Source organism: Chelonia mydas, chromosome 11, assembly GCF_015237465.2.
Source record: "Chelonia mydas isolate rCheMyd1 chromosome 11, rCheMyd1.pri.v2, whole genome shotgun sequence".
Classification (NCBI taxonomy): Eukaryota; Metazoa; Chordata; order Testudines; family Cheloniidae; genus Chelonia; species Chelonia mydas.
Window position 1 is genome coordinate 44,629,998 of NC_051251.2, and position 25,815 is coordinate 44,655,812.

At 41.3% G+C, this 25,815-nt stretch overlaps 1 protein-coding gene across 1 annotated transcript in view; it reads right to left on the reverse strand.

The window, feature by feature from the left end:
* The window catches only part of TTN (titin), a 309,138-nt gene that overhangs the window by 222,296 nt on the left and 61,027 nt on the right, over positions 1–25,815 (reverse strand). The window contains exons 45-82 of the mRNA XM_043525559.1: positions 20,603–24,508; positions 19,536–19,814; positions 17,784–18,347; positions 16,952–17,233; positions 16,576–16,854; positions 15,818–16,096; positions 15,444–15,722; positions 15,024–15,311; positions 14,628–14,906; positions 14,184–14,465; positions 13,797–14,075; positions 13,415–13,693; positions 13,022–13,300; positions 12,611–12,898; positions 12,213–12,491; positions 11,817–12,098; positions 11,419–11,697; positions 11,019–11,297; positions 10,632–10,910; positions 10,220–10,507; positions 9,692–9,970; positions 9,146–9,427; positions 8,224–8,502; positions 7,831–8,112; positions 6,768–7,046; positions 6,380–6,667; positions 5,886–6,164; positions 5,512–5,790; positions 5,134–5,412; positions 4,726–5,013; positions 4,293–4,580; positions 4,088–4,099; positions 3,003–3,281; positions 1,702–1,980; positions 1,310–1,591; positions 871–1,149; positions 465–752; positions 5–283 (exon numbers count right to left, since the gene is read on the reverse strand). Of these exons, the coding sequence (XP_043381494.1) occupies positions 5–283; positions 465–752; positions 871–1,149; positions 1,310–1,591; positions 1,702–1,980; positions 3,003–3,281; positions 4,088–4,099; positions 4,293–4,580; positions 4,726–5,013; positions 5,134–5,412; positions 5,512–5,790; positions 5,886–6,164; positions 6,380–6,667; positions 6,768–7,046; positions 7,831–8,112; positions 8,224–8,502; positions 9,146–9,427; positions 9,692–9,970; positions 10,220–10,507; positions 10,632–10,910; positions 11,019–11,297; positions 11,419–11,697; positions 11,817–12,098; positions 12,213–12,491; positions 12,611–12,898; positions 13,022–13,300; positions 13,415–13,693; positions 13,797–14,075; positions 14,184–14,465; positions 14,628–14,906; positions 15,024–15,311; positions 15,444–15,722; positions 15,818–16,096; positions 16,576–16,854; positions 16,952–17,233; positions 17,784–18,347; positions 19,536–19,814; positions 20,603–24,508 (14,328 nt within the window). The remainder of the gene's footprint in view (positions 1–4; positions 284–464; positions 753–870; positions 1,150–1,309; positions 1,592–1,701; positions 1,981–3,002; positions 3,282–4,087; positions 4,100–4,292; positions 4,581–4,725; positions 5,014–5,133; positions 5,413–5,511; positions 5,791–5,885; positions 6,165–6,379; positions 6,668–6,767; positions 7,047–7,830; positions 8,113–8,223; positions 8,503–9,145; positions 9,428–9,691; positions 9,971–10,219; positions 10,508–10,631; positions 10,911–11,018; positions 11,298–11,418; positions 11,698–11,816; positions 12,099–12,212; positions 12,492–12,610; positions 12,899–13,021; positions 13,301–13,414; positions 13,694–13,796; positions 14,076–14,183; positions 14,466–14,627; positions 14,907–15,023; positions 15,312–15,443; positions 15,723–15,817; positions 16,097–16,575; positions 16,855–16,951; positions 17,234–17,783; positions 18,348–19,535; positions 19,815–20,602; positions 24,509–25,815) is intronic.

The window sequence follows — 25,815 nt, forward strand, 5'->3', positions numbered from 1 at the left end:
AAACCTTTTACAAAAAGATGAGTGGTACAAGACACACTGCCAGCATCATTAGTGACTCGACAGGTGTAATCTCCACTGTGGAGTGGTTCTACTTCATACAATTCCAGTTCTGCAACTGTATCCTCCAAAGAGATGTTGCAGGTACTATCTGACACAAGTTCCCTGATGCCTCTAAACCAGTGAACTTTGAACGGAGCCGTTCCTTTTATGAGACTTGTGAATGTTACACTCGTCCCAGGTAGAACTTCCACGGGATCGGGTGTCTTCGCAAATGAGGGTGGTTCTACATATACATAAAGAAGTTAAGACACAGAAACAAATTAGTATGCCCGTTATGGTTGAAGATGAAAACCAAAGCAGCGTTTGGCTGAAGATTTAGAGGCGGCCCGAAAATTGCGAAGGAAGAAACAGCAGCAAATGGAGGAAGCATTTTGCCAACGGCACCTTGGCCATCTTTTACTGACCTTGTACGATCAAAAAGGCACTGCATTCATCAGATCCAGCGGCATTTGCCGCGGCACAGGTGTAAGGTCCGGTATCTGATGAGTCCAGTGCATTCAGTTTCAAACCACAGACGTCGTCTGTAAAGGAGACTTCATATTTGTCTCCACTAACAATCTCATTTCCATCTTGGAACCAGGCAACTGAAATGGGTGGTGAGCCAGAAACTTTGCACTCCAGCAGCGCTGAGGAACCCAGCACCCCGCATGTTTCCTTTAACTTCCTTGTGAAAAAAGGAGGGACAATGCGATCTGCGTAGAAAAAGGCGACAAAACCACGGGTTGGTTGGTTGGTTTTTAATTAAAAAGGGAAATGTCTGTTAAAAGAGAAGACAGCACTAAATGACAACTAAGGTAGTAGCCAGCTAACCTGAAACATCAACCGAGGATGTACAGCTACTTTCACCAACTTCGTTTTTCACTTCAAATGTATACAGCCCCCTGTCTCCCGCGTCCGCAGAAGGAACTTTCAGTGTAGCTACTTTGTTGGAAAAGGTGATTTGATATTTGCGGCCGCTCTGTAGTTCTCTTCCATCCTTAAACCACTTTGTAATGAGTTCTGGTGTTCCACCCACTGTGCACTCTAATGTAAAAGAATTCCCAGCCGTAACTGACATCGGTTCTGGCTTCTCTAAAATTACTGCTGGTTCTGAAAGAAGAAAAAGCCGTCTAATCGGTAAAATCTCATGGTAAGGCGAAAATTCATAATGAAATAGCAAATTATCGAAAGCTGCTTTTATGTCCGGGAAGTATGATTACACGGAGCACACGATTTTATTTTTTATTGTGGGCTAGAAGCTTTTACCAACCTAATACTTGTAAAAATGCCGAGCACTCCCTCATCCCCGCGTCATTTTTGATCTGGCAGATGTACTTTCCAACATTGGCTCCCTCCGTGGTTGCGAGCTCTAGGGTAGCAATATTATCCATAAAGGAAATCTGGACATTTTCGCTTTCTCTGATGATTTCGCCTTTATCCTTAAGCCACAGAACCGAAATAGGTTGAGAGCCTTCCACCATAGCCTGCAGGGCGGTCGGTTCCCCCACAAAGGCTACAGTATCACTTAACTTCTGAACAAATCTCGGAGGTTCTAATGATGGGAAGAGAGTCAAAGTAAATATGTCAGTCAGCTTTAGAGAGAAATAGCTATAATGCCAAGAAAAGAAAACGTGAATGCTGCATCTGCTTCTTTATACAAACCTTTGAATTTCACAGCGCAAACACAAGTGTCACTTCCCACCTCATTCATGGCTTTGCATTGGTACTCCCCAGTGTCTGAAGCTTCAAGGTTAAGAATGTGAACGCTGGCTGTGAAGTCTTTAGATGTAACTTTGAACTTCTTACTGCTTCTGACTTGCCTCCTGTCTTTGAACCAGGCTACTTCAAATGGTGGGGTTCCCGAAATTTCACACTGAATGACAACATCCGAACCTTTAAGTGTGTCTACTGGGGTAGGTTTCTTGCTAAAAACAGGAGGTTCTATAAAAAAAGAATAACATCAGAGCCTATAGTGTGTCTGGATAGGTTTCTCGTTAACAACAGGAGCAAAGATTTTCAGAAATAGGAGCCTAAAAAGTTATGCTGGTAAAGTCATATTTAAACTTCTAAATGTGGCCTAGCTTTCCAAAGTGCTGAGCAGCTAACAGCTCACATTGAGGTCATATCTATTTCTGCATCTGTAAATTCCTAGTATAGAAATTTGATACCTATGCAAATACTTTGAATTCAGAAATCCTATTCAGTTTCCCAAACAGAGGATGTTAATAAGGATGGGCTTGTCTTAGCCTGACCTTCAAGACACTTCACATCAGCCCGCCCTACGATCGGATCTATTAACTTTGTCCACTGCAGCTTCCTCTCTTCTAGAATTTCTGGACCTTGCTGCCAGTCCGCCTCTCCCAGCCACGCCTACGTTCTTTCCCATACTGCCCTGATGCATGACACAGCTCCCCAAAATTGATAAATCCGCTACCCCGTGAATGCCTACTCACATTCCATTTCTGCCACGATACTCTCACAACTCTGACCGCTGACAGAGAGTAGGTAGAGAGCTGGCTACAAGGAATACCCAACTACTTTACACCAAAACAACGTGGTGGTCCTACTCCTGTTTTTTTCTCCTCCTTGTCCTATCAGCTATCTGTTCGTTCCATTCACCTGTTGCATCTTGTCATTAGCCAAGGATCGAAGGTCTTTATGGAAGGGACTGCCTTCTTACTGCGTGTTTATACAGCCCCTTGCACTATGGGTCCCCGACTGGGTTCTCTAAATACTGCAGCTACTAATACCACCAATGTGTGATACACACAGTCATTTGGGTTAGGATGGGATCTTGCTCCAAGTGTTTTGCTATTTACTTCGATGGAAGCAGGACTGAGCAATCTTTTGAAGCCGTTCTTTGGATTGATTTTACTATTAAAGGGTGCACAGTAGCTTAGGTAAAGGCGCTGCGTAAGAATGGAAGGAAATAAGAAAAGAAAAGTGAAATAAAGGCTTCTAACCTTTTACTGTGACGACAGTACTGCAGCTTGCAGTACCAGCAGAATTGTGGGCTTCACAAATGTAATCGCCACTGTCTTCAACGTTCGCATCAGTAATGGTGAGAACTGCCACAGAGTCACTGAATGACATCCTGTATTTCTCACTAGCGTGGATCTCAGTGTCATTCCTGTACCACACAACTTTGATTTCAGGGGAGCCACTTATTTTACATTCAAGTTGAACTGAATCCCCCTGTTTCACGAATCTTGAAGCTTCTAGTTTCTTAACAAACTTTGGCGCTTCTATAAACGAAATCAATAAATATAAATAAACAACAACGTTCAACATTCAGTTTTTCTCATTTGTCAAAATGCTTGTGCAGAATAAGCGCCCTTGAGAGGATAAGAATTTTGTAACTTGCTAGAATACCATAGGGACAAAAGTAAATTAGGCTTGCCTTCCAATGATTAAAGGCAGGGAGAAGAAGATAGAAACAATATCTAGAGCTAAATTATTTCCCAGCTACACAGGTGGAAATGCAGAAACACTTCACTGAGCCCAAAGGAGATGCTCCAAAGCATGAACGACATCTGAGGTGAAAATCCAGGCCCCAATGAAGTCAATGGGAATTTTGTCATTGGCTTCAGCGGGGCCAAAATTTATGTGAATATAAGCGTGTAGGCTCTCCCTCTGTATACATATCTACACAATTTTAAACCTAAAAATAATTCCATGCAGGTTTTGGGGTGAAGACCCTGGATGGTTCATACTCCAGCGTAGTTCACCCATCCATAAAAGGTAAGTGAAATATCCATTAAAGTTGAAGACTTAACTGGCGACCATTTACTGCCCTAAAATATAAAATAAAAATGACACTACCTTTTTTTCAATTTCTATGTTTTATCAGTTTGCTATTTTATCTACAAAAATATTCCAAACATCGCTACATAAAAGTGTCACCATATTCTAGCTTAAAAATGAAATCAATAATCAAAGAACTCCATCAAACTTAAAAAAGAACACGGAAGATAATAGGTAAAACTACATGTAACATGTATAATGTCAAGAGGAATTAAGGGAGAAATTAACGCGTTTGCATATATACAAAATTTACGCTCTCACACATCGCAGCATGAAGAACAAGATGAAGACTTAAAATCTATGATAGCCACAGTTTAACGTTTGTAGTTTGAAAAGATCCTCTCAGTTTACCTCCAACATCTGAAGACTCAGAAGGTATAAAAATAAAAAAAATCAACCACTTTTCTCCCAAGAAAACCACACTAATAAAGCCTACTTGATACCAGTACCTTTGACACTAAGTTGGGCCGAACAAAAGTTTTTTCCCACTTCGTTGCTAGCTTGGCAGGTATACTGGCCAGAGTCTCCTTTGCCTGCTCTCAGAATTCTCAGGTGAGCTGTGTTTGCTATAAAGGTAATATTATAGTTTCCTCCTGTTCGGATCTCTCTGCCATCTTTTGCCCAGGTGACATTGATTGGTTGGGCTCCAGTAACATGACATTCAAAATCAGCACTTTCTCCAATAGGAACTTCCATGGATGCAGGTGTTATATCAAAGAAGGGAGGTTGCTTGGGTTCTAGAAATTAAAAGTAACAATAGAATACTGATTGCTTTGTATTCAAACGGAAAGAGTCATCAAACATTGTCGATATCAGTTCACGTACAAAGAACAAAAAATTAGACCGTGCTTTAAATATTAAAAGATTCAAGAGCAAACGAACCTGAGACTGTGAGCCTAGCGCTAGAGGTAGCAGTTCCAACAGCATTGGTAGCTGTGCAAGAGTATTGTGCCGTGTGACTCATCTCAGTCTGAGACAGCTGGAGAATCGCTACATTATCTACGAATGAGCTTTGCACATTATGGTCATCTCTTAAAGGTACACCATTTTTATACCAAGTCACGCTAATAGGTTCTGAGCCATTTAGACGACAGGTAAATTTAACTGGTAAGCCAACTGTTTGTTCAATGTCCTTTAATTTCCTTGCAAAGGAAGGCGGAAGTTTGCGCGCTGTAAAAAAACCCAAGTATGTTATAAATATGCTTTGTGTGATATTTTTCTATACTTAAAGTTTTGCAAGAAAGAGCTAAAAAAGAGTAGTTTTGAACAAGCTAACATAATAATCATCACCTTGAACTGTTAAGACAGACTTTGTAGTTGCAGTTCCTACACTGTTTTCTGCTTTGCAGATATATTCTCCACTGTCATTGTTATCCACTTTGTTAAAAACTAGAGTAGCAACATTGTCTTTAAAGAACATTTTATACTCAGGACTAGATCTTAGTTTTGTATCTCCTTTGTACCAAGACACTGTAATTTCGGGTGTTCCAGCAACTTGGCAATGTAAAGTTGTATAATCTCCAACTGACACTTCCAGAGGTCCCAAGTGTGTAACAAAATAAGGAGGTTCTAAAAAAAACCAAATAGAATGAGTAAGGAACATTTATACCTTAGAAGCGACGCTCTGATAAGAATGGTGAAGAAAATTTAAATAACATGGTAACACACCTAATGTAGACACTAGTGCTTCACAAACATCCCCTCCCGCCTCGTTCTCAACATGGCAAGTGTATTCTCCTTCGTCATCTTTTGTACTATTGAGAATTTCCAGAATGCAAGATTTCTCCGTTGTGATGATGCTGCATTTTTCAGACTGAGTTATAGTTTTGCCATTCTTCTTCCATACAACCGCGATTGGGAGGCTACCAGTGTATGTGCTTTCCAGAACTATGGACTTTCCTGGCTCAACACAGTGATCGCTCAATTTCTTCACAAACACTGCGGGTTCTAATGAGCAATAAGAAGTCGAAAATATTGAGTGCAACTGCACGAAGATGTATATATTTTAGAGGAAAAAAAGAGAATTTTCAATCTGTACAAACCTTTTACAGAAAGATGTGCTGTACAGGATGCTTTTCCAGCATCGTTAGTCACTAGGCAAGTATAATCTCCGCTTTGAAGAGGACCAACATCAAACAACTCCAGTTCTGCAACCGAATCCTCTAAATACATGTTACATTTATCCCCCAGCACCAGTTCATTGACCCCTCTAAACCAGTTCACCTTCAATGGAGGGGTTCCTCTGATAACGCTTGTGAAAGTTACGCTTGTGCCTGGTAAAACATCCAAGGGTTCGGGCTTCTTCACAAAAGAGGGTGGTTCTAAATAAATATATTTTTTTAAAAAAATCAAGTTAATATCAAATAAACCTGATATTTACATGTACAATTTGAAGATGGAGAGCAAAACATTTTATGTTCGAATGAAAAGTTTTCCCCAAAATATGCCCAGAAAAGAAGAGGCATTTCCAAGAAAGAAGGACTGTTATATAGAAGAAGATTTATGGCAAAGTGCTAATTGGCCATCACATACTGACCTTGTACGTTTAATACGGCTCTGCATTCATCAGACCCGGCTACATTAGTAGCTTTACAGGTGTAACATCCCGTATCTGATGAGCTCAGTGAATTCAGTTGCAAAACACAGAGGTTATCCGAAAACGTGGTTTGATGTTTTTCTCCACTAACTATCTTATTTCCATCTTGAAACCAAGCGACTGAAATAGGTGGCGATCCAGACACTTTGCACTCCACAAGCACCGAAGAACCCAGCACACCATTTGTTTCTTTTAATTTTCTTGTGAAAGAAGGCGGAATGATTCGATCTGTGTAAGAAAACGTAACAAATCCACAACGGTTTAAAAGGCAGGAACATTTCCTAAAGAAAAGCTTGGCGAAATGCAGAAGAAAAACTACCGAACCAACCTAAAACATCAACTGAGGCTGTGCAGCTGCTTTTCCCAACATCGTTCTGCACGGCAAAAGTGTATAATCCGCTGTCTCCCTTTTCCGAATCGAGAATTTTAAGCGTAGATACTTTGTTGTGGACGGTAATTTTGTATTTGTGGCTGCTTGTCAGTTCTTTCCCATCCTTAAACCAGCCAACTGAAAGTTCGGGTGTGCCCGCCACTTTGCACTCTAAAGTGCAAACATCTCCCACCGTCACTCTCATTGGTTCTGCCTTCTCTACAATGATTGCCGGCTCTGGAAGGAGATGTGAGCAACCGTCATTGTAAACAACTCATTTTACTCGCTAGCTTTCTATACCTTGTACCACCGCATTAGTGCAAATAACTGCTTTGACTGCATTTAATACAAATTGAACTGCAACCTATTGAGTCAGGGGAGTTTATGAAACTTTTTTTCTCCCACCGTTTGTCTGTCTTACACTGTAAGTTTGGGGGCAAGGACTATTTTTTACTATGCGTCTGTGCAGCGCCCAACCCAATGAGGATCTTGGTTCAGGACTTTAGGTGCTGTCCTAATATAAATAAAATAAATAAATACAGAGGAAAAGAATAGTATGGACTCCACATCTAACCATATGTGTAAAACAAAGCGGTGACATTTTCTCCCCTCGGTTTCAGCAGTCGCTCTCTCTCTCTCTCTCTCTCTGAGATGGAATGAGCAGAGGATAAGAGTTAAGAATGGTGCCAAATTATGAAGTGGTTTCCTGACCAATAATAGTTGGGGACAAACAGGAGGTCACTTTCATTTCAGTTTTAAAAATCACACTCAGAAAGGTGTGTTGACCCCACATGTCACCTAGCACCTTGAACTTTATAAAGAGGGGCAGGGGATGCATAATTTGAGGATTACCTGGTCTGTTCATTCCCTCTGAAGCACTTGGCATTGGCCACTGTCAGAAGACAGGATACTGAGCTAGATGGCCCTTTGGTCTGACCCAGTATGGCACTTCTTATGTTCTTAAAAGGATGCAGGTATCCTCCCAACCCCCACGCTCCCCACCATCACCTTTGTTACCAACCTAGAACTGTTAAGGTAGCCATACACTCCCGAGTTCCAGCATCATTGCTGATCTGACAGATATACTTTCCAGCGCTGCCTGGTTCTGCATTTGCCAGCTGTAGAGTTGCAACGTTGACCGCAAATGTAATCCTCGTGTTTTCACTTTCTCTAACTACATCTTCCCTGTCTTTAAGCCACTGGACAGAAATTGGCTGAGAGCCTTCCACTGTTGCTTGTAATTCTACTGGTTCACCAACCACAACGGAGATACTGTTTATTTTCGTCACGAATTTTGGTGGTTCTGAACAAGAAACATGTGATTGTAGTAAAGATCTCCAGCATTCGCGTAAGAAATCATCAATAAGCGTCTTCTATGCGGGACCTGTCACAGATTCTACGCAAATAAACTCACCTTTCAGTTTTACAGTGCAAATGCAAGAGTCACTCCCGACCTCGTTCTGTGCTTTGCATTGGTATTCGCCAATGTCTGAGGCGTCGACATTAAGAATGTGAATACTCGCATGGTAATTTTTGGATGTCACCTTATACTTTTTACTGCTGCGGATTTGTCGCTTATCTTTATACCATGTGACTTCGAATGGGGGCGTTCCAGAAATTTCACATTCAAGACTCACATCAGTACCTTTGAGCATGTCTACTGGGGAAGGCTTCCTGCTAAAAACAGGAGGTTCTACAAAAAGAAAAGCAGTTGGCATTGTTATAAAGTTATTTGGCTATACGTAAGGAACATTAAAAGGATTCTTACAAAGTTACCACAGTAGCAGCAAGATTATGGTTTATGGGGAAAATCCGTGTATTGGATTTGTATTCTCCGGATTTTCTGGGCACATACTGTAATGAGTTCTGTCTATTTTGGAGGCTGATAAGCAGACAGATACTTGCTTTTATAGCAACTCTTTTAGCGAGTGTAAACAAAGGAAACAACAGTATTACAGAGTAGGAGCTACTTCCATATGACTGAACGCAGAAACACCAAATACTGTTGTGTAAAATTAAAAATAATCAGATTTCTATTTCTCGTCCTGAAAATTTCTGCGCCATGAGGCAGCAAATTTTAGGATTCCGAGAGCCAGGATGCAACTGAAGGAGTAACTTAGGAATAGCCTCCACATCCGTGAAGGATGGAGCAAGGGATACATCTTTAAAAAGTCTTGCCCATGCCCCGATGAAATACGGTAGAACATGGCGAAAACTGGACAGGAAGAAAAAGGCTGCCCCAGAAAAAGAAACAAGCAACGTTCACTTGTGAATGTCTGAGTGGAGAATCACAGAAAATTAAGTACAAACTAGTACGGGGAAGAGTGATTTCTAACCTTTCACTATAACCTTAGTACTGCAGCTCGCCCTGCCAGCAGGATTGTAAGCTTCACATATGTAATCCCCACTGTCTTCAGTACTGAGATGGTTCATTTCAATCACCGCCACAGAATCACTGAAAGACATCCTGAATTTTTCACTGGCAATGATTTCATTGTCATTTCTGTACCATACCACTCGGATTTCTGGAGAGCCACTTATTTTGCATTCAAATCGTGCTGCGTCACCGCGTTTTACTACTTTTGATGCTTCTAGCTTCTTAACAAACTTTGGAGGTTCTATGAAACCAAAAAAAAAAAAAAAGTGGAATAAATAGGGGAGAAAAAAAGAGTGATTTCAGAATTAATATTGAAAAATAAAGAGAGAGAGAGAGAGAGAGAAAAGAACAAATGAAAGAAATCCAATACTAAACATGAGTTAAGAGTTTCTAAAATCAAGAAAGCACAAAAAGAATTAGCTTGGGACTATTTATAAGAACAATACTTGGGATCGACAAAAGACAGACGAGAAGAGAGCAGCATAAAACAAGTAAATGTGCACACCTGTTACCAGCAAGGTTGCAGTACAAGAATCGCTACCAACGTCATTGGAAACTTGGCAAGTATAGTGTCCACTCTTTGAAATATCCACCGAATAGAGAGTTAAGAAACCTGTTGACCCTTCTATCCCAATAAAACAATTAGCTCCAGATACAAGTTCCAAATCTTCTTTAAACCACTTTATTGCAAAAGGAGGCGTTCCTTTCAACACAGCCTTAAACTCCACCATAGAGTTCGGGACGGCTTGCTGGTTTTCAGGTTTTACTAGGAAGCTTGCTGGCTCTACAGTTTTCAAGGGAAAGAAATGTGTAGTTAAATCCTTGGAAGAAAGAATGTTTGAAAATCAAAGTGAACAATCAAGAACACTAAGAATTCTAAGTACTCAAAGAAAATGATGCGTCACATAAAGAGCAAAAAAAATATGGTAACTTTTCGCAATATTATTCAAAGACGTAAGATGGCAATTATTTTTTAAAAGATGTATTTTTCAGTATCTACTACAGTTAAGAGAAGACGTAAAGAGTTCCAAACCTTTCACTGTTAAGACGGCGCTGCAAGAGTCACTCCCAGCAACGTTAGTCACGCTACATGTGTAATTTGCAGTATCTGTCAACTCTAGATTAGAAACCTCCATTGATACGGTATTTTCATGGCATAGGCTCCTGTATTTTGCACTATCATATATTTCTTTTCCATCCTTGTACCATTTAGCAGTAATGGGGAGTGAGCCAGAAACCTTACACTCCATATGAATAGACGATCCCAGAACTTGATCTAGTTTCGTTAACTTTTTGGTAAATGATGGAGGGATTGTTTGATCTGCCCAACAAAATGGCAAAAACATAACAGTTAACGTCGTGCACCTCCAACTGCCTCCCGGAATTTGTGAAGCTATTTTTTTCCCCCACAAAGAAAGCAAAATGCAATGAAACAAAATACAAACCTAAAACTGTTAAAACAGCTTCACAGGTGCTGCTTCCAAAATCATTTTCAACCTTAAAAGCATATGTACCACTATCCTCCTTTATTACCGATTCAATCCTGAAACTGGCCACGTCATTGTCAAAGCTCATAGTGTAATATCTACTGGGCAGAAGCTGTTTGCCATCTTTAAACCATTTCATTTTGAGTTCTGGTGTTCCGGCCACAGTACATTCCAAGGTCACTGGGTCTTTTTCAGTCACTTTAACTGATTTAGTCTTTTCTATGATCTGAGCGGGTTCTGCAGTAAGAATTAAAGTGTAGATTCGTTATAGTTCTCTCTACCGGTGGGCACGTGTCTTTTAAACTACTTCTACGAAATAGGCTTGAAAGTGCATAGCTCACAAACCTTGTACTAAGAGCAAGGCAAAGCATTTTTCAACTCCTGACTCATTCTTTGCCTGGCAGGTGTACCTCCCCCTGTGACCGATATCGATACGTTTTATTTTCAGTGTGGCCACATTGTCCTCGAAAGTAATATGGAAGTTCTCATCTTCCTCGATAATTTTTTCATCTTTTATCCATGACACTGATAAAGGGTGAGCACCCGCTACCGTGCATTGAAAAACAGCGGGACTTTTCAAAATGGTAGCGACGTTTTCTATCTTCTTTATGAAGGAAGGTGGCTCTGGGTTTTACAAAAAGAAGCCATGACAAAATATATTGTTTTATCCTTGTTAAGCTACTAAAAAGTAGTTAAGAAACTGAATGTTTGGAGTTTTCCCCCCTATCGTGGTAACTGAACTGACCTTTCAAACTGACTCTTGTGCTGCAAGAACAACTACCCCCATCATTGGATATAATGCACTGGTATTCCCCAGCATCTGAAAAATCGCAGTTGGTTACGACAAGGGTGAATACCGATTCCCTGTCGCTCATGGCGTATTTTTTGCTGCTGCGAATCTCCTTGTTATTCTTCAGCCATGTCACTTCAAATGGAGGAGTACCGGAGACTTCACATTCCAGCATGGCATCAAAACCCTTCACTACTTCAGCAGGTTTCAACTCCCTTATGAATGTGGGAGGTTCTATTAAAAAAAATCAGGAGGAAAAAACATAGCAGCTTAGTAAAACACGAAAAGAAAAAAACCGCGCATGACTGTGCGGGGGAAAAAAAAAGAGGTGGGTGGGAAGACTAATAACTAACCTTTCACTTTCAGTTCAATGCTGCAGCTCTCACTACCTGCGTCGTTGTGAGCTTCACAAACATAAATCCCACTATCCTCTATTTTCGCACTGGCTACTTTGAAAGTGGCAAAACCGTCTACGAACGCAATGCCATATTTAGAGGGGTCAGTGACCTCATTTCCATCCATGTACCAAGTAACTTGGATTGCGGGCGTGCCTGCTACTTGGCATTCGAAACTGGTGGATTGTCCTTTTCTCAAAACTACTACGGGGCTAGGCTTCTGAATAAACCTGGGTGGTTCTAAACATGAACAAAAAGGCAAGACTTTATTTACTCAGTTTATATTCGAGAAATATTTTTTCTAATAAAAAAGAAACAGAACCCAAGAGATTAAAAGGGCATAAAAATGCACACCTTTCACAAACAGGTTTGCTTTGCAAGTTGCTGTCCCAACATCATTGCTTATTTGACAGGTATAGTTCCCTGAATCAGAAGTCTTTGCTGAAAACAGCTCTAGCACACTTGACGTATCATCCTTCCAGACAGAGCGAGTGGCTCCTGAGAGAAGTTCTTTGCTGTCTTTAAACCACTTTATCTGCATAGGAGTGGTACCATTCACAAGAGCTTTGAACAGAACTCTAGCATTGGGTATAACATCTTGTGACTGTGGTTTTTCAACAAAATACGGGGGTTCTACAAAGAGTAAAAGAGAGGAGGAAAGAGAAGGGTAGGAGAAGAATCATTTTATGATCAAAAAGTCCAAAATAATAAACTGAAGGTCTTGTTCTTGGGAAGGAATAAGAAGCTCAAACCTTTGACTGTTAAATATCCACTGCACTGGTTACTTCCTGCTTTATTTGTTGCCTCACAAGTATAAGATCCACTGTCTGAACCTTCCAGCTGGTTGATTTCCAGGAATGCAGTGTTATCATGGAAAGAATATTTGTATTTTTCACTAGCCGCTATCTCTTGGTCATCCTTGTGCCACTGGATACTTATAGGATGTGAACCAGACACTATGCACTCTAAGTGAATGAAAGAACCCTTAATGCTGTCCATTTTCTTTAGCTTTTTTGTGAACTTGGGCGGTATGATAAGATCTATCCAACAGAGTAAAAACAAAGTGTTAGCTCATTTGGCCATACTGCTAGTTCTGGTATCAAAAAGTAAAGCACAAATATATTTTAACCTCCCCCCCGCCAGAAGAGAGAGACAATACAAACCTAGCACATTAATGCTAGCGGTACAGCTGCTGCGTCCAACATCATTTTGAACCTCAAAAGTGTATTCTCCACTATCTTTCTTTTCCGTATGAACTATCTTTAAGACGGAAACTTGATCCGTAATGCTGATTTTGTATTTCGGGCCCAAAGTCAACGCCTTTCCATCTTTGAACCATTTGGCTGCAATGTCTTTGGTGCCTGAAAATCTACACTGCAAGGTTGCTGGGTCTCCCTCAGTGACGTCGATTGACACGGCCTTGTCAGTTATTGTTGCGGGTTCTGTGATAAATAAAGGCATACATACGTGTATGTCAAGTGTATTTTAAAATATTCACCGTACACATTAAAATGAGATTGTTCGCATTCTCTGAAAACATTCAGTGCTGGACCAACCTTTCACTGTTAGTAAAGCAGAGCATCTTTGAAGTCCAGCATCATTTTTAGCCTGACAGAAATATTTCCCGTCATGCTTCACTTCAATAGACCTGACAAGGAGCGTGGCCATGTTGTTCACAAATGTCATTTTGATATTGTTATCTTCAATGACGTCATCGTTATCTTTCAACCAAGACACTGTGATCGGCCAAGAACCCTTCAAGGCGGCCTGAAACACAGCGCTGCCTCCTCTTAGAGAGCTAATGTTTTCAATCTTCTTCACAAATTGCGGGGGTTCTATCGGGAAAAAAATCAGACTCTTGGTAAGTTTCAGCTGGAGGGCAGAGCGGTGTAAGGTAGAAGAACATACTTCAGCTCTATTTCCCCCACTGATACCAACCTTTTAGGGTCACCCCAGCGCTGCAGACGCAGCTTCCTACCGCGTTAGTTACTCTGCACTGGTATTCACCAACATCTGAGGCATCAAACCTGAAAACGTGGAGGCTAATCAATGAATCCTCAATGCTTATTCTGTGCCTCCTACTGCTTCTCACGGGCTTGTTGTCCTTCAACCAAAATACTTCAAATGGAGGCGTACCCAACACCTCGCACTCCAACGCAACATCAGAATCCTTCAGTACTTCCATGGGTTCAAACTCCTTGCTAAAATAAGGTGACTCTATAGCGCAAGAGAGAGATTGTGGTTTGTATTAATTAAGCTTTGGAACCTTTTAATGATGCAACTAACTTGGAGCGGGAATTGGGGCCGGGGAAATTTGACACAAACCTTGGACTGTGACAACACTACTGCAAATATCTTTGCCGGCATCATTTTTTGCCTCACAGATATATTCCCCACTGTCTTCAATCGCCACACCCATAAGTGTGAGAGTCACCTTGGAACCCACGAAGGACATCTTGTATTTGGCACTTTCCTGAATTTCCCGGTCCCCTTTGAACCAGGTGATTTTTATTTGAGGGCTGCCAGTTACTTGGCAATCTAATTGCGCGTAATCTCCTTTCTTTAACAGTTGTGATGGCTCTGGCTTCTCGACGAAGGTAGCAGGTTCTAAGGATTTAAGAGAGGCATTAAGAATACAGAAAGAGGTGAAGAGTGTAAAAGGCAACAATGGGCCAACTTCTCAGTTCACCGGCACCTTGAAGGCTGCGCCAGTGTGACTGAGAGCAGCCCAACAACTCAAAGATGTCAATAAAGAAAGGGAATGCAAACCTTTCACAAACAAGTTTGCACTGCACGCAACTGAACCAGCCACGTTGCTGACTTTGCAAATGTAGTCCCCTGAGTCAGACGGCTTTACGGCGAAGAGTTCCAAGTAACTCGCTAAAGCTTCAGTCATAATATAGCAGGCTCCGCCGGTTTCCAGCTCACTGGCACCCTTAAACCACTGTATTGTGAGTGGCGGTGTTCCTTTTAAGGAACTCTTCAAACGCACCGTCGATCCGGGTGCCACTTCTTGGGACTCTGGTTCTACAACGAAGCTGGGTGGCTCTAAATGGGCGTTTAAAAGAAATAATTGCAAAGAGTAAAAAGTGTGACCTGCGTGGTGGGGAAGAATGAATCATTAAATGACACGTCAAGAAGAAAATACAAAACGATCCGCCAAACCTTTTACAACCAAAGTGCTACTGCTCTCTTTACTGCCCGCAGAGTTTGTGGCCCTGCAAGTGTAAATGCCAGAATCGTTCGTGTCTAGATGTTTTATTGCCAAAGACGCAGAACCTTCCGCGAACACTACTGTGTATTTGGCACTGGTGGTTAGCTCGCCGTCATGCTTAAACCAGGAAACACTCATTGGAAGGGAGCCAGAGATTTTGCAGTCCAGGCGGCAGGAGGCGCTAACTACGCTGTCAACATTCCTCAATGGTTTAACAAAGAACGGAGCAATGGCTCGGTCTGTTCAGTACACAACAAAGAAAAAAAAAAAACAATACGTGCAATGAGCATTTCAAGGTGTAGCCTGATTTCTGCCCTATCTGGGCTTTAAATCTGAACAGTGTTGTCCTTTGCAAAGAGCAAGATACCAACCTAACACAGTGAACGTGGTGGAGCACGAACTGCGGCCAACATCATTCGCAATCTCGAACGTGTACTCTCCACTGTCCTGCATTTCGGCGCTATAAAACTTTAACTGGGCAACGTTATTCTTAAAACTGAATCTGTACTTTTTACTGGAAGGCAGCGGTTTGCCATTTTTGAACCATTTCGTTTTTAACTCTGGAGTGCCTGCAACAGTATATTCCAAAACGGCTGGGTCTCCTGCAGTCACCTCAATCAACTCAGGTTTCTCAGTAATTTGGGCAGGTTCTATAACAGAATTACACAGTGGTTATTAGGGTCAGAATGGAATCGCTTTCCTTTATATGTGGAACGCTGCGAAGGTAAATTGTTCCTACACGGACCTTTGACTGCTAATTCTCCAAAACACGTCTGACTTCCGGCATCGTTCTCCGCCACACATGTATACATGCCACCAGAACTGATCTGGAGACCCGTGATCTGCAGCGTTGCAAGACCATTTTCAAAGGTCACTTTGACTTTGTTATCTTCTTTAATAACGTCTTTTCCCTTCATCCACGTTATAGAAATAGGAGCGGACCCTTTCACAACGGACTGTAAGGTAACTGTGTCTCCAACAAGTGCAGTAACATTTTCGACTTTCTTAATAAAAGATGGTGGTTCTAATTCGAAAGAAAAAAAACCCTTACTTTACTACATCTTGCCCATATTAATTGTTATTTTAAAAATCAACTTGCCTAGTATACAGCATCAATGCACTGGTTAATTAGCTACAGCAGAAGGGAGATTTTGGGATGGGTGGGGGAATTGTATTTCCAAGCTGGATAAGCGAAGGTTTGAACACATCACTGGCCATAACGTGTTCAGCCACCATGTTGGTGAGGGTGAATGGTAACTGAATTTCTGTCACTTCTTGCAGCCTAGTATAAGAGTTTGCACTGGTAGCAATTCTAGTAAAAATTGGCCTTCTGCTTTCCCTTCCAAATTCAGAAGCACGATGGCAGATACACACAAGATATAATGGTACATTAAAGAGAATAAGAAAATAGAGGGGAAAATAATTAAGAAGCAGGTTTTTAAGAGACAAGATTTCTTCTACCTCTACAGTATGTTAAGAGAGAGTTTTCCTTTGCTCACTGACCTTTCAGTATGAACGTTGCACCGCAGAAGCATTTACCAACTTCGTTAGCTACAACGCACTCATATTCACCAACATCTGCACTATTAAAGGAAGAGATCTCCAGAAAAACAAGAGATTTCTGAGAGATCAGTCTGTATTTTTTACTGCTGCGAATCTGCTTCTTGTCTTTAAACCAGCTAATTTCGAATGGTCCAGTACCAGCAACCTCACACTGAAGTATAGCGTTTGTTCCTTTCACTATCTCTGCCGGTTCAAGTGTTTTGATGAGAGAAGGAGGTTCTATAAAAGTATTAAAGCATCAATAAAAAATTAGTTACTGACACCAAAACAGAAAGTCATTTCTCAAATAAAATTGCCAGAGAGCGTCAGAACAAACCTTTGACAACTATTTCAGTGCTGCAGCTATCACTGCCAGCATCATTAACTGCTTCACAAGAGTAACTTCCACTGTCTTCAACTTTCACGTCGGAAATATCTAGCACAGCTACAGAGCTGACAAATGACATTCTGTATGTGTTACTCTCTCTAATTTCTTTGTTATTCTTGAACCAAGTAACTTGGATTTCAGGAGACCCTTTGATTTTGCACTGAAGGTGTGCTGACTCTCCCGGTGTCAGTAAATAAGATGGATCCACCTTCTTCAAAAATGATGGTGGCTCTAAAGAAAGATTTCAAAAAGAAAGAAACCTGAAATCTGAAGCTCTGAAAGATTGATTAAACATATTAACATTTAGAGGTGCTAAGAGGAATCTCAACCAAGCCACAGTACTAGTGATTCCTGTAATAAATAAATAAATAAATAAATGCTTATGTAAACAAAGTGAGATTACATGCTCCCCACCCCGGAATAAACTAAATAACTTCATGGTGAATATACATGTTTATTTAAACAAACAAAGAAAGAAAGATTAAAAAACCCAGGAATAAACTAAAGAATTTCTTGATAAAAAGAAATATTAGGCGACACGGAATACACTGAGAGCTAAAAAAGAAACATTCATTAATAACAGTCACAATAGGTTCAATAGAGACAGGAACTCGGAGTACATACAGTGTACTCTAAACAGAATCCTGAGAGCAAGACTGAGGAAGAACAGTTTACCTGTCATCCTATGCATTCTATCGCCTGTATTTCTAGCCTGCGTAGATTTAATAGCTATTTCAAGAATTATAACGTTCAAAGTACAGTAGATGAACAACTTTCTTACCTCTGATTGTGACAGTTGCAGAAGAGGAGCTGCTTCCAGCCTCATTCGAAACAGTGCACACATAATTTCCTGAATCTTTAAGTTTAGCCAGGGGGATTTCAAGTGATGCTATTTTGTCTTCAAAATAAATTTTATAATCTTTTCCTGGGGGTATTTTCTTCCCATCTTTATTCCACGCTGCTGTTACTTTCCTATCTTCATCTACTTGGCACTCCAGACGTATCTTCTTGTTGACAGCAGACTGCACCGACTGTAACTCCTTAATGAAATGTGGCTTATCAATAATTACCATTTCCCCCTGGCAGGTGTCAGCTCCAAACTTGTTTGAGGCTTTGCAAGTGTAAACTCCTCGGTCGTTTACTGTAACATGTTTAATCTCTAAAATATGCTTATTATCAACGGTTGAAATCTTGTGGTGTTCTGAAGAAGAGATGGCAGTGCCGTCTCTCTGCCATACCGTGTCGATCACCGGAGTGCCTGACACTGTACATAGGAACCTGGCACTTTTACCCACAAAAGTAGTGATCGATTCGGGTCTGGTTAGAAAGGTTGGAGGAAACGCTTCTGCAAAAAGAAATGGTTTCATGGTTATATTGGGCTGGCACCAAAGCCACTCTTGTCTCTATGTCTGCCAAGGGCAGAGAAAAGGAGAAGCATAGTTGGTCTTCGGACACACGTTTCAAAATTGTTTAAACTAAGGGTTGAACAATAAAGAAACTGAAAAGCGGGAAAAGAATGAAAACATTTTGACCGTCTGAACCGATATACAGCAATGACCAGTGTAGAGCCAAAAACCAGTATTTCATTTAGCAAGACTGGCCAGAATGCCAGATGCTTGTGATTCTGTTATTAATTTATGCTGCGTTCATAATTTAACCAGTAATGACTGATCCAATAAGGAAAGGAAACCGAAAACCAAAAACCCGGTACATTTAAACCGCAGCAAAATATAGGGGGAAAACACAGAAGATATTGTATATATATGTTGTTTTTAACATGTTCATAAAATCGCGTATATTGAGATATGCCTGTAAACAGCTTTTATTCACAAGATCACTCTACCCAACCATTCAATAATTACTGTCCAAGCACGGTGCTTGAAAGTTAAATAAAGCAGAGTACAACTAGAAAATGAATGAAGGTAAGTATATACTGAGCACTACATCGAAGAAGCTGGATCCGATACAAATCTTCAAGAGGACTGTTGTCATATATTAAAAATAATTTGAAATTCTTCTCCCAGGGCTGAAGACACTGAATTCTTGCTCGATAGCTCAGAGACCACAGTGACTAAACAAATTAATTGGCATTTTTTTAAAAAAAATGTATATCCACCTATAATTATTTTCTGGAGGTTAAATTATATTATCAAATAATATATGTCATCATATGTCATAATAAAATATGTCATCAAATAATATTATCGGTTTAAAGTGGATTTGTTTCCCCTTCCCCACCCGATGACGTCTCGAAATCCTTTGAATCGATTTCCAACTGGGAGATGGTTTTTCCTTTGCTGGATGCAGAAAACAAGGGGGAAAAAACAAACAAAAATCCCTGACACTGGTGTTGCCAACATTCAATTCTTTGCCGTCTTCAGGCCTGTCAGATGAAAAGACTAGCTACCTGGGCCCGTGTGCAATATAACAACAACTCGTCATCCTAAAATAAGCATTTTAAAATGATAAAGCAGTGAAACAATCGGAGGATGTTAATGGAAAAATAAAATGAGCATTAAGATGCCGTACTTACCAGTCACCGTTAAAACAGCTGTAGAGCTTACACTACCATACTGGTTGGAAGCTTTGCAACTGTATTCTCCACAGTCAACTACTTGAGGTCTTGGGATTTCCAGCGTGGACACGTATTTAGTGGTGCGTATGGAGTACTTGTCGCCGTCATATATTTCTCGGCCAGCTCTGTACCACTGGAATCTTACATTAGGAGCAGTCTCAATCTCACAGCTAAACTTGGCCAGGTGGTTCACAGCTACTTCCTGCGACTCGAGTCTCCTCCTCAGTATGGGCGCAACTAGAATTGGAAGCACAAATTAATTCGAGCAGCCGCTCCTCAGTATAGGTACCCCAAATAACTGTTAATGAAGTGACCAACTGAAATTAGGTGGGTGATTTACTAGCAATCCAAGGAAAGTGACTGTAAAGAAAACAAAATGACTGTCAAAAATGGAAGCAGACGATAAGCAGTGCTAAACCTAGTGAATGGACTACATTGCAGTGCGTAATGAAATCAGAAAAAGTGCTAAGAGGTGATACTACTAGACACATGCGTAACAATGTGATATAGAAATATACCACGTTGTACTGGAAGAGTGGAAAACGAAAAAGTGTGTGCTAAAAATGGTGCAATGATTATAAAGACCTGGTGCAATGATGAGAAGGATAAAAACAAGAAAACCGATCGCCGCTTTGTGGATAAGGGGATGAAAGTGTCGATGCATGCGCTGTTAAGAAATTCTGATGCAAGCAGAAGTGTAGACGACACTATTACACGGGATTGGGTTTTTATCATTTATGAGACGAAATCAAAAAGGCAACTAACTGTATTACAGAAAAGTGAAAAAGGGCGAATCACTTTAGGGAAAAAAGTGGGAAGGAAAAACGAATAATTGACAGAATGTCAAAAAGGACATGGGAAGTGGAGAAAGAATAGGGGAAAACTATGGTTAGTTCTGTGATTACATTCATGAAGTCTAATTACTTTTCATATCCGTATCGATATGGAGATACAGATATATATGTTCTATTTAATTAGAAAATTAGTGAATATTAGGAGGCAATATTTTATCCCCATAATCCAACCTCTTTTTACAACTGTGAGTTTCGCTGATGTTGTTGTTTTTCCACCTTCATTCAGTGCCTCACAGGCATACTCTCCTTGATGCACTTCCTTGTGTACTTTGTTGATTACTAGTGTGTATGTGTCATGATCTTGTAAACACTTGAACTGTTTGCCTGAAGACACCAGTTTACCCTCAAAATACCAATTCACCTTTTTGACGTTTGTTATAATTGATATAAGACTTAAGCTATCACCTTCCTCGACAACAGTGTCTACAAGGTTTCTGTGAATGACGGGATAGTCTTCTCTAACTAGCCTGTCCTCTGGCTTCCCTGCCTGAGTTATGAGACCATCTCCACCATCTTCCTCAGATATTTCTTCCTTTTTCTGTTTCATTGTCAGTGTCTGCACTGGTTTCTCCAATGGCACAGCTGCTAAAGCAACGTCGGCAGTGACTGCGGTTGCACCGACATCTCTGATCTGACTTTTGACAGCAACGGTGCTGATTGCTCGAGCAGGCAAAAGCCGATCCAGCTGCGCTTCGGATTCTGTGGTTATTTCAGCCTGCTGAGGCTCCAGAGCATCAGAAATAGGACTCGCGGATTCCCGCTGCACTGGCTTATCAGCTACAGTAGCAGATGAGATTTCTGCGAAAGGTGCATGAGTGATAAACAACTTCTGAGGCCCAGTTACTGACATAGCTCTGGGTTGTTCTGCGATCAAAATATGTTTTTCTTCGTAAATAATCGAATACAAAGCAGCTTTTAGTTCAGTTTTCAAACCAGCTGTCTGAGGGTATATTTTTTCTAGAGAGACTGTTATTTCTATGGGACTGGAACTCCCTGTGGTTATAAGGTAGGTGCACATTGTATATTTAGGTTCCTTGTTGACTTTCACTGTCTTTACTTCAATATTTTTTATATCACCCAACCGTTCGGAAGACAAGAGATGTTGTTCACTCGTCATTGCAGCTTTCAGGGCACTTCTGATCTGAGTCTTTATGTCTAAGCTACAGCCCTTGGGAACTTGAACAACAAACTGGTTTTCTTTGGAAAGGACTTCTCTTTCTTGGATTTCATGTACGCTCAGTGTCTCCTTTGGTTGCTTCTCTACCTTTACAGTTCCAGTTTCTGGCCTCGTTAGTTCGACTGCATATTCTTCCTTGAGAGGCAGCTTTTCTTCCAGTATTAATGGAAGCCTCACTGACTGTCCTTCTTGAATTCTTGCAGCAAAATCGTGTTCTGCGGCTTCTAACAAATTTGCACTCTCTAGTGGAACACTTCCTTCCTCGGTGCAAACAGATTCTGAAAGGAATCTGGGTTCAGATTTCACCTCACTGCTCACTGTCTGAATCTCCTCAAATGTTTCAACGTGACCCAGGTCTAAGGCCCTGCTCTCAGTCACGCTCGATAGCTGCATAACTGTTTGAGAGTCTTCTTTTCTCAGGGCAGCTTTCTGCTCCTTTTCTGCCGCACTGATAATTTGTTCTTTTGGCAGAGGTATATCCTCAGCCACAGCGGTAAGACAGGTCGGTAGCTGAGGTTCAACTGTAGCTGTGGGGTGTAATCCTTCGGTACTGCTCCGAAAAGCTTCCAGTTGTTCTGCAAATAACCCGCTCTTCTCTTCTGTTGTTGCTGCCCGATTAAACATTTTTTCTTCTCTCTGGAAAGCCACGTGGGATACAGGTTTTTGAAAAGCCAGCATGTCTTCCTTAGGCAACACATGCTCTGACTGGGTTGTCTGGAGATGGAGGGCGGAAGGGGGCTCTTTGACAGGCTGAATGCTAACCGCCCCATCCAGGGCAGGAAACTGACTAGTGCTTTCATAAGAGAGGGGGGTTTGTTCTTCTGAGACTAAAGCGTGAAGCAACATTGGGGTTTTCCTAGAGACTGCTTGATTCTCGGGCAGCGCCACAAAACTAAAATGTTCTTCTCTAGGGAGTGTTGTTTGCCCATGTACCACCGGCAAATTCAATAGCTTTGCGCCTTCCTTTTGGGTTTCTACAGTTACTGTCCTGTCTAGTCCGGGGACTTGCTGCGCGTGCTCACCCGCGAGCTGCTGCTTTTCTTCTGTAACGAGAGCAGCTTTTACAACTCTCTCCTGCACCAATGCACCCTTTTGCTGAGCTGCTGACGGGACATCAAAGGCGCCCTCTTTTGGAAGCATCCTTTGGGAATCAGTTATAGGCATGTGTAATTCCCCTGGCAATTCCAGTACTGGTTTCGCTTCCGCAGGTAAATCCAGGGCGTCTAGCTCCTTGGCATGAGCTTCGCCTATTTGCTGCTGTTCTACAGCCAAGGCCAGTTGAAATACCTTCTTCTCGCCTTCCAGCATCTGGAGACCCTTCTGGCGCGTCGGCGTTTCTAGCGCCAAGGAAGTTTCTTTAGGCAGCTCCTGGATATCTTCAACTCTGGGGGTGTGTAATACCTGGGGGGGTTCGCGAACTGAGGTCCCTGCCTCAGCCTCTGCGCGCGGAAGAGGTACAGCTGTGCTAGCGGTCACTGCAAGCTGCTCTTCAGCCAGGGCAGAGAGAAAGGTAGATTTCTCTTCTCGGGCCGCCTGCAGAGCTATCCTCTCCGGAGGGTGAATCTGCAGTTTTTTTTCTTTGTCCTCTTGGCTGCTTTCTTCTATTAGTGGCAAACAAACAGCGGGGCCCACGTGGAGTTCAGGACCAGGCAACTCAGCTACTGGAGGGCTTTTAATTGGCTCACTACATTGCTCCAGCAGGCTCGGGTGCTCCCGAACCTCATTCGTAGTGAAAGCTGCTAGAGGAAGCAGCTTTGCTGATGACACCCCCGCTTCTGCAGCATGAGGTGCAGCATCGAGGCTCTCCGCAGCCTCACGAGACTCCAGTACGGCCGCTTGCTGAGTAAGAACCGGCTCCGTCTGCATGCTAGCGGCTGAGTGAGAAACCTCAAGCAACGAGTCCACCTGTTCGCTATGTACCGAGGGCCTGCCCTCTGTCCCGATTGTATACAACACTTGCGGGTCCCGCTGCCCACCCTCGCCTGGCAATTTAACAGCATATAAACGAGACTCGGTAGTCTGCTCACTGACGGTTTCTTTGTCCGATTTCGTAAGATGTTTGTGAACGACTTTCTGTTCCTGATACCGAAACACAGCAGCGGTGTCCAGCGCAAGCAGTTCTGCAGAGCAAGTGGCTTCCCCCAGGGGATTTATGGCTTTACAGGTATATAACCCACCATCATCTCTCTGACATTGATGGAGCGTTAATGAACCCGACCCGTCAGGATTATGAACCATAGTGTAGTCTACATTAGAGAAAATCTGGTGATTTCCCTTAAACCATTGCACCTCGGGTACAGGTTCTCCAAGCACTGTATACTCAAATACAACAGGGAGACCTCTAACACCCTGAACAGGTTCCAGTTTCTTCACAAAGCAAGGGGGGTAGGGGTTTATTTTCTTTTCTAAGGGTTTCTCCACCTCTAGTTCTACAACCGATTTTTTGTAGACTTCTCCAGTCTCGTTTGGCTTCACCTTTAGATAGGCACTGCATGCAGTCTCTCCATACTTATTACTGGCGATGCAAGTGTACTCACCGTCATCTTCAGATTTTGTATAGGGAATGATAAGACTATAATCACTACCATCAAATACAAATTTGTGATCCGTGGAAGAGGTTAACTTTACTCCATTAAAAAACCACTGGATTTTAGGTTTTGGACTGCCAGTAACAGTAACTGAGAGTCTAGCTACATCTCCTAGACTTATTTCAACATTTGAAACGTGTTTGAGGAAAACTGGGACGCTGCCCTCCTCCGTTTTCATCTCTAATTTGCTGGAGTAAACTGAATTTTCAGGCATAAATTCAAGTGTTTTATCTCTGTCAGACAATTGAAGGCCGCTGCTGTAACTTTCGGTTCTTTCTTCCTCAGTAGACACAACAACAGAACTAGAAAAGTCTGTATGGGAAAAAATTAATTATTTAGATTTACTAAAACGTTTTGCTGAAAACTTCTATTTAGTAATCACTAGAGAACATGAATAAACCAGGTCTGTTAGTGTAGTTATTTTTTGTATACCTTCTAGCATTCTCAATACCATACAACAGCTTAACAATGAACCTGAACTCCTTTTTCTGTCATAACTCAAACTATATAATTCCACTAAACTGAGAGCCATGTCATGCTATTAATTTTTATGGGGAGAATTGTTAAAAAGCTGATGGAACCATATGGCGCAAATATTTTTGTACAATTCATTTAATTTAGAAAATATTAATATGAATATTTCAGTTATTTATGCATTTTAACAAGTAGAATCAAAGTTGTGCGTGTTTATGCATAGTTTGCATATTACAGATTAATAAACAATTACATAAAATTTATGAAAAGAGTCTAATTAATCCACCCACTAAGAAACCTTATACTCTGGTCTCAATACATTGGCTTAACTGGGAGCCATATGGGACACTGCCTTTGATTGTTTCCTGTTAGGCCTAGATACTTCCGGGGATACAATAAAGCTATGATGCTAAGTGTCACAATTCCTTCAATATCTAGAGAGAAGGCTAACTCTGTTTCCTGGGTTTTGTGGATTAAAGAAGATCCCTCGTGTTAATTTAATGTCTATGTTATGTTGTACTTTGTTTTAGTGGTGGTTTAAAAAACGAGAGGAAGAAGATCTTCAGAGAAACCTCCGTTGCTCTTTGTGGACACAAAAGGCAGTAATGGAACCTTTGTTACAGCGAGGTTGTTTATCGGGAATATTTCCCTTCCCCCCCAGCAGAATTTTCAAGCTTGTCAGAAACAGTGCAACATCTAGAGAGTTTGGAAACCAAATCCTGCAGTCCTTACCAGGCAAAACTTCCACTGAATTCTGAGTAAGATCTGCAGTATTTGGCCCTAGAAAAACTTGGGATGTTTCAACAAAATCAAAAGCAGTTAGTAGAAAAATATCTCCTGGTTGTCTAATAATTAATTACATGTTCACAGTTATATGAGTTAAGTAAAAAAAATCTGAGAAAATACTGCATTCCAACCACAAAGCAAAAAAGCAGCAATAAAATGCTCCTTCAGATTCATTCATATCCCTAGAAGTTACTAATCTTCTCCCAAATCAAAAATGAAATAACATTTTAAAAATCGCAGAAGGAAATGGGTAGACTAAAAAGTATTACAAGCATTAGAAAAACATTCATGCCTTTATTTAAATATTTTCATCTTTTAAAAAGGAGCGTATACTGTACAATTTGTGAGTTTTTCTGTAA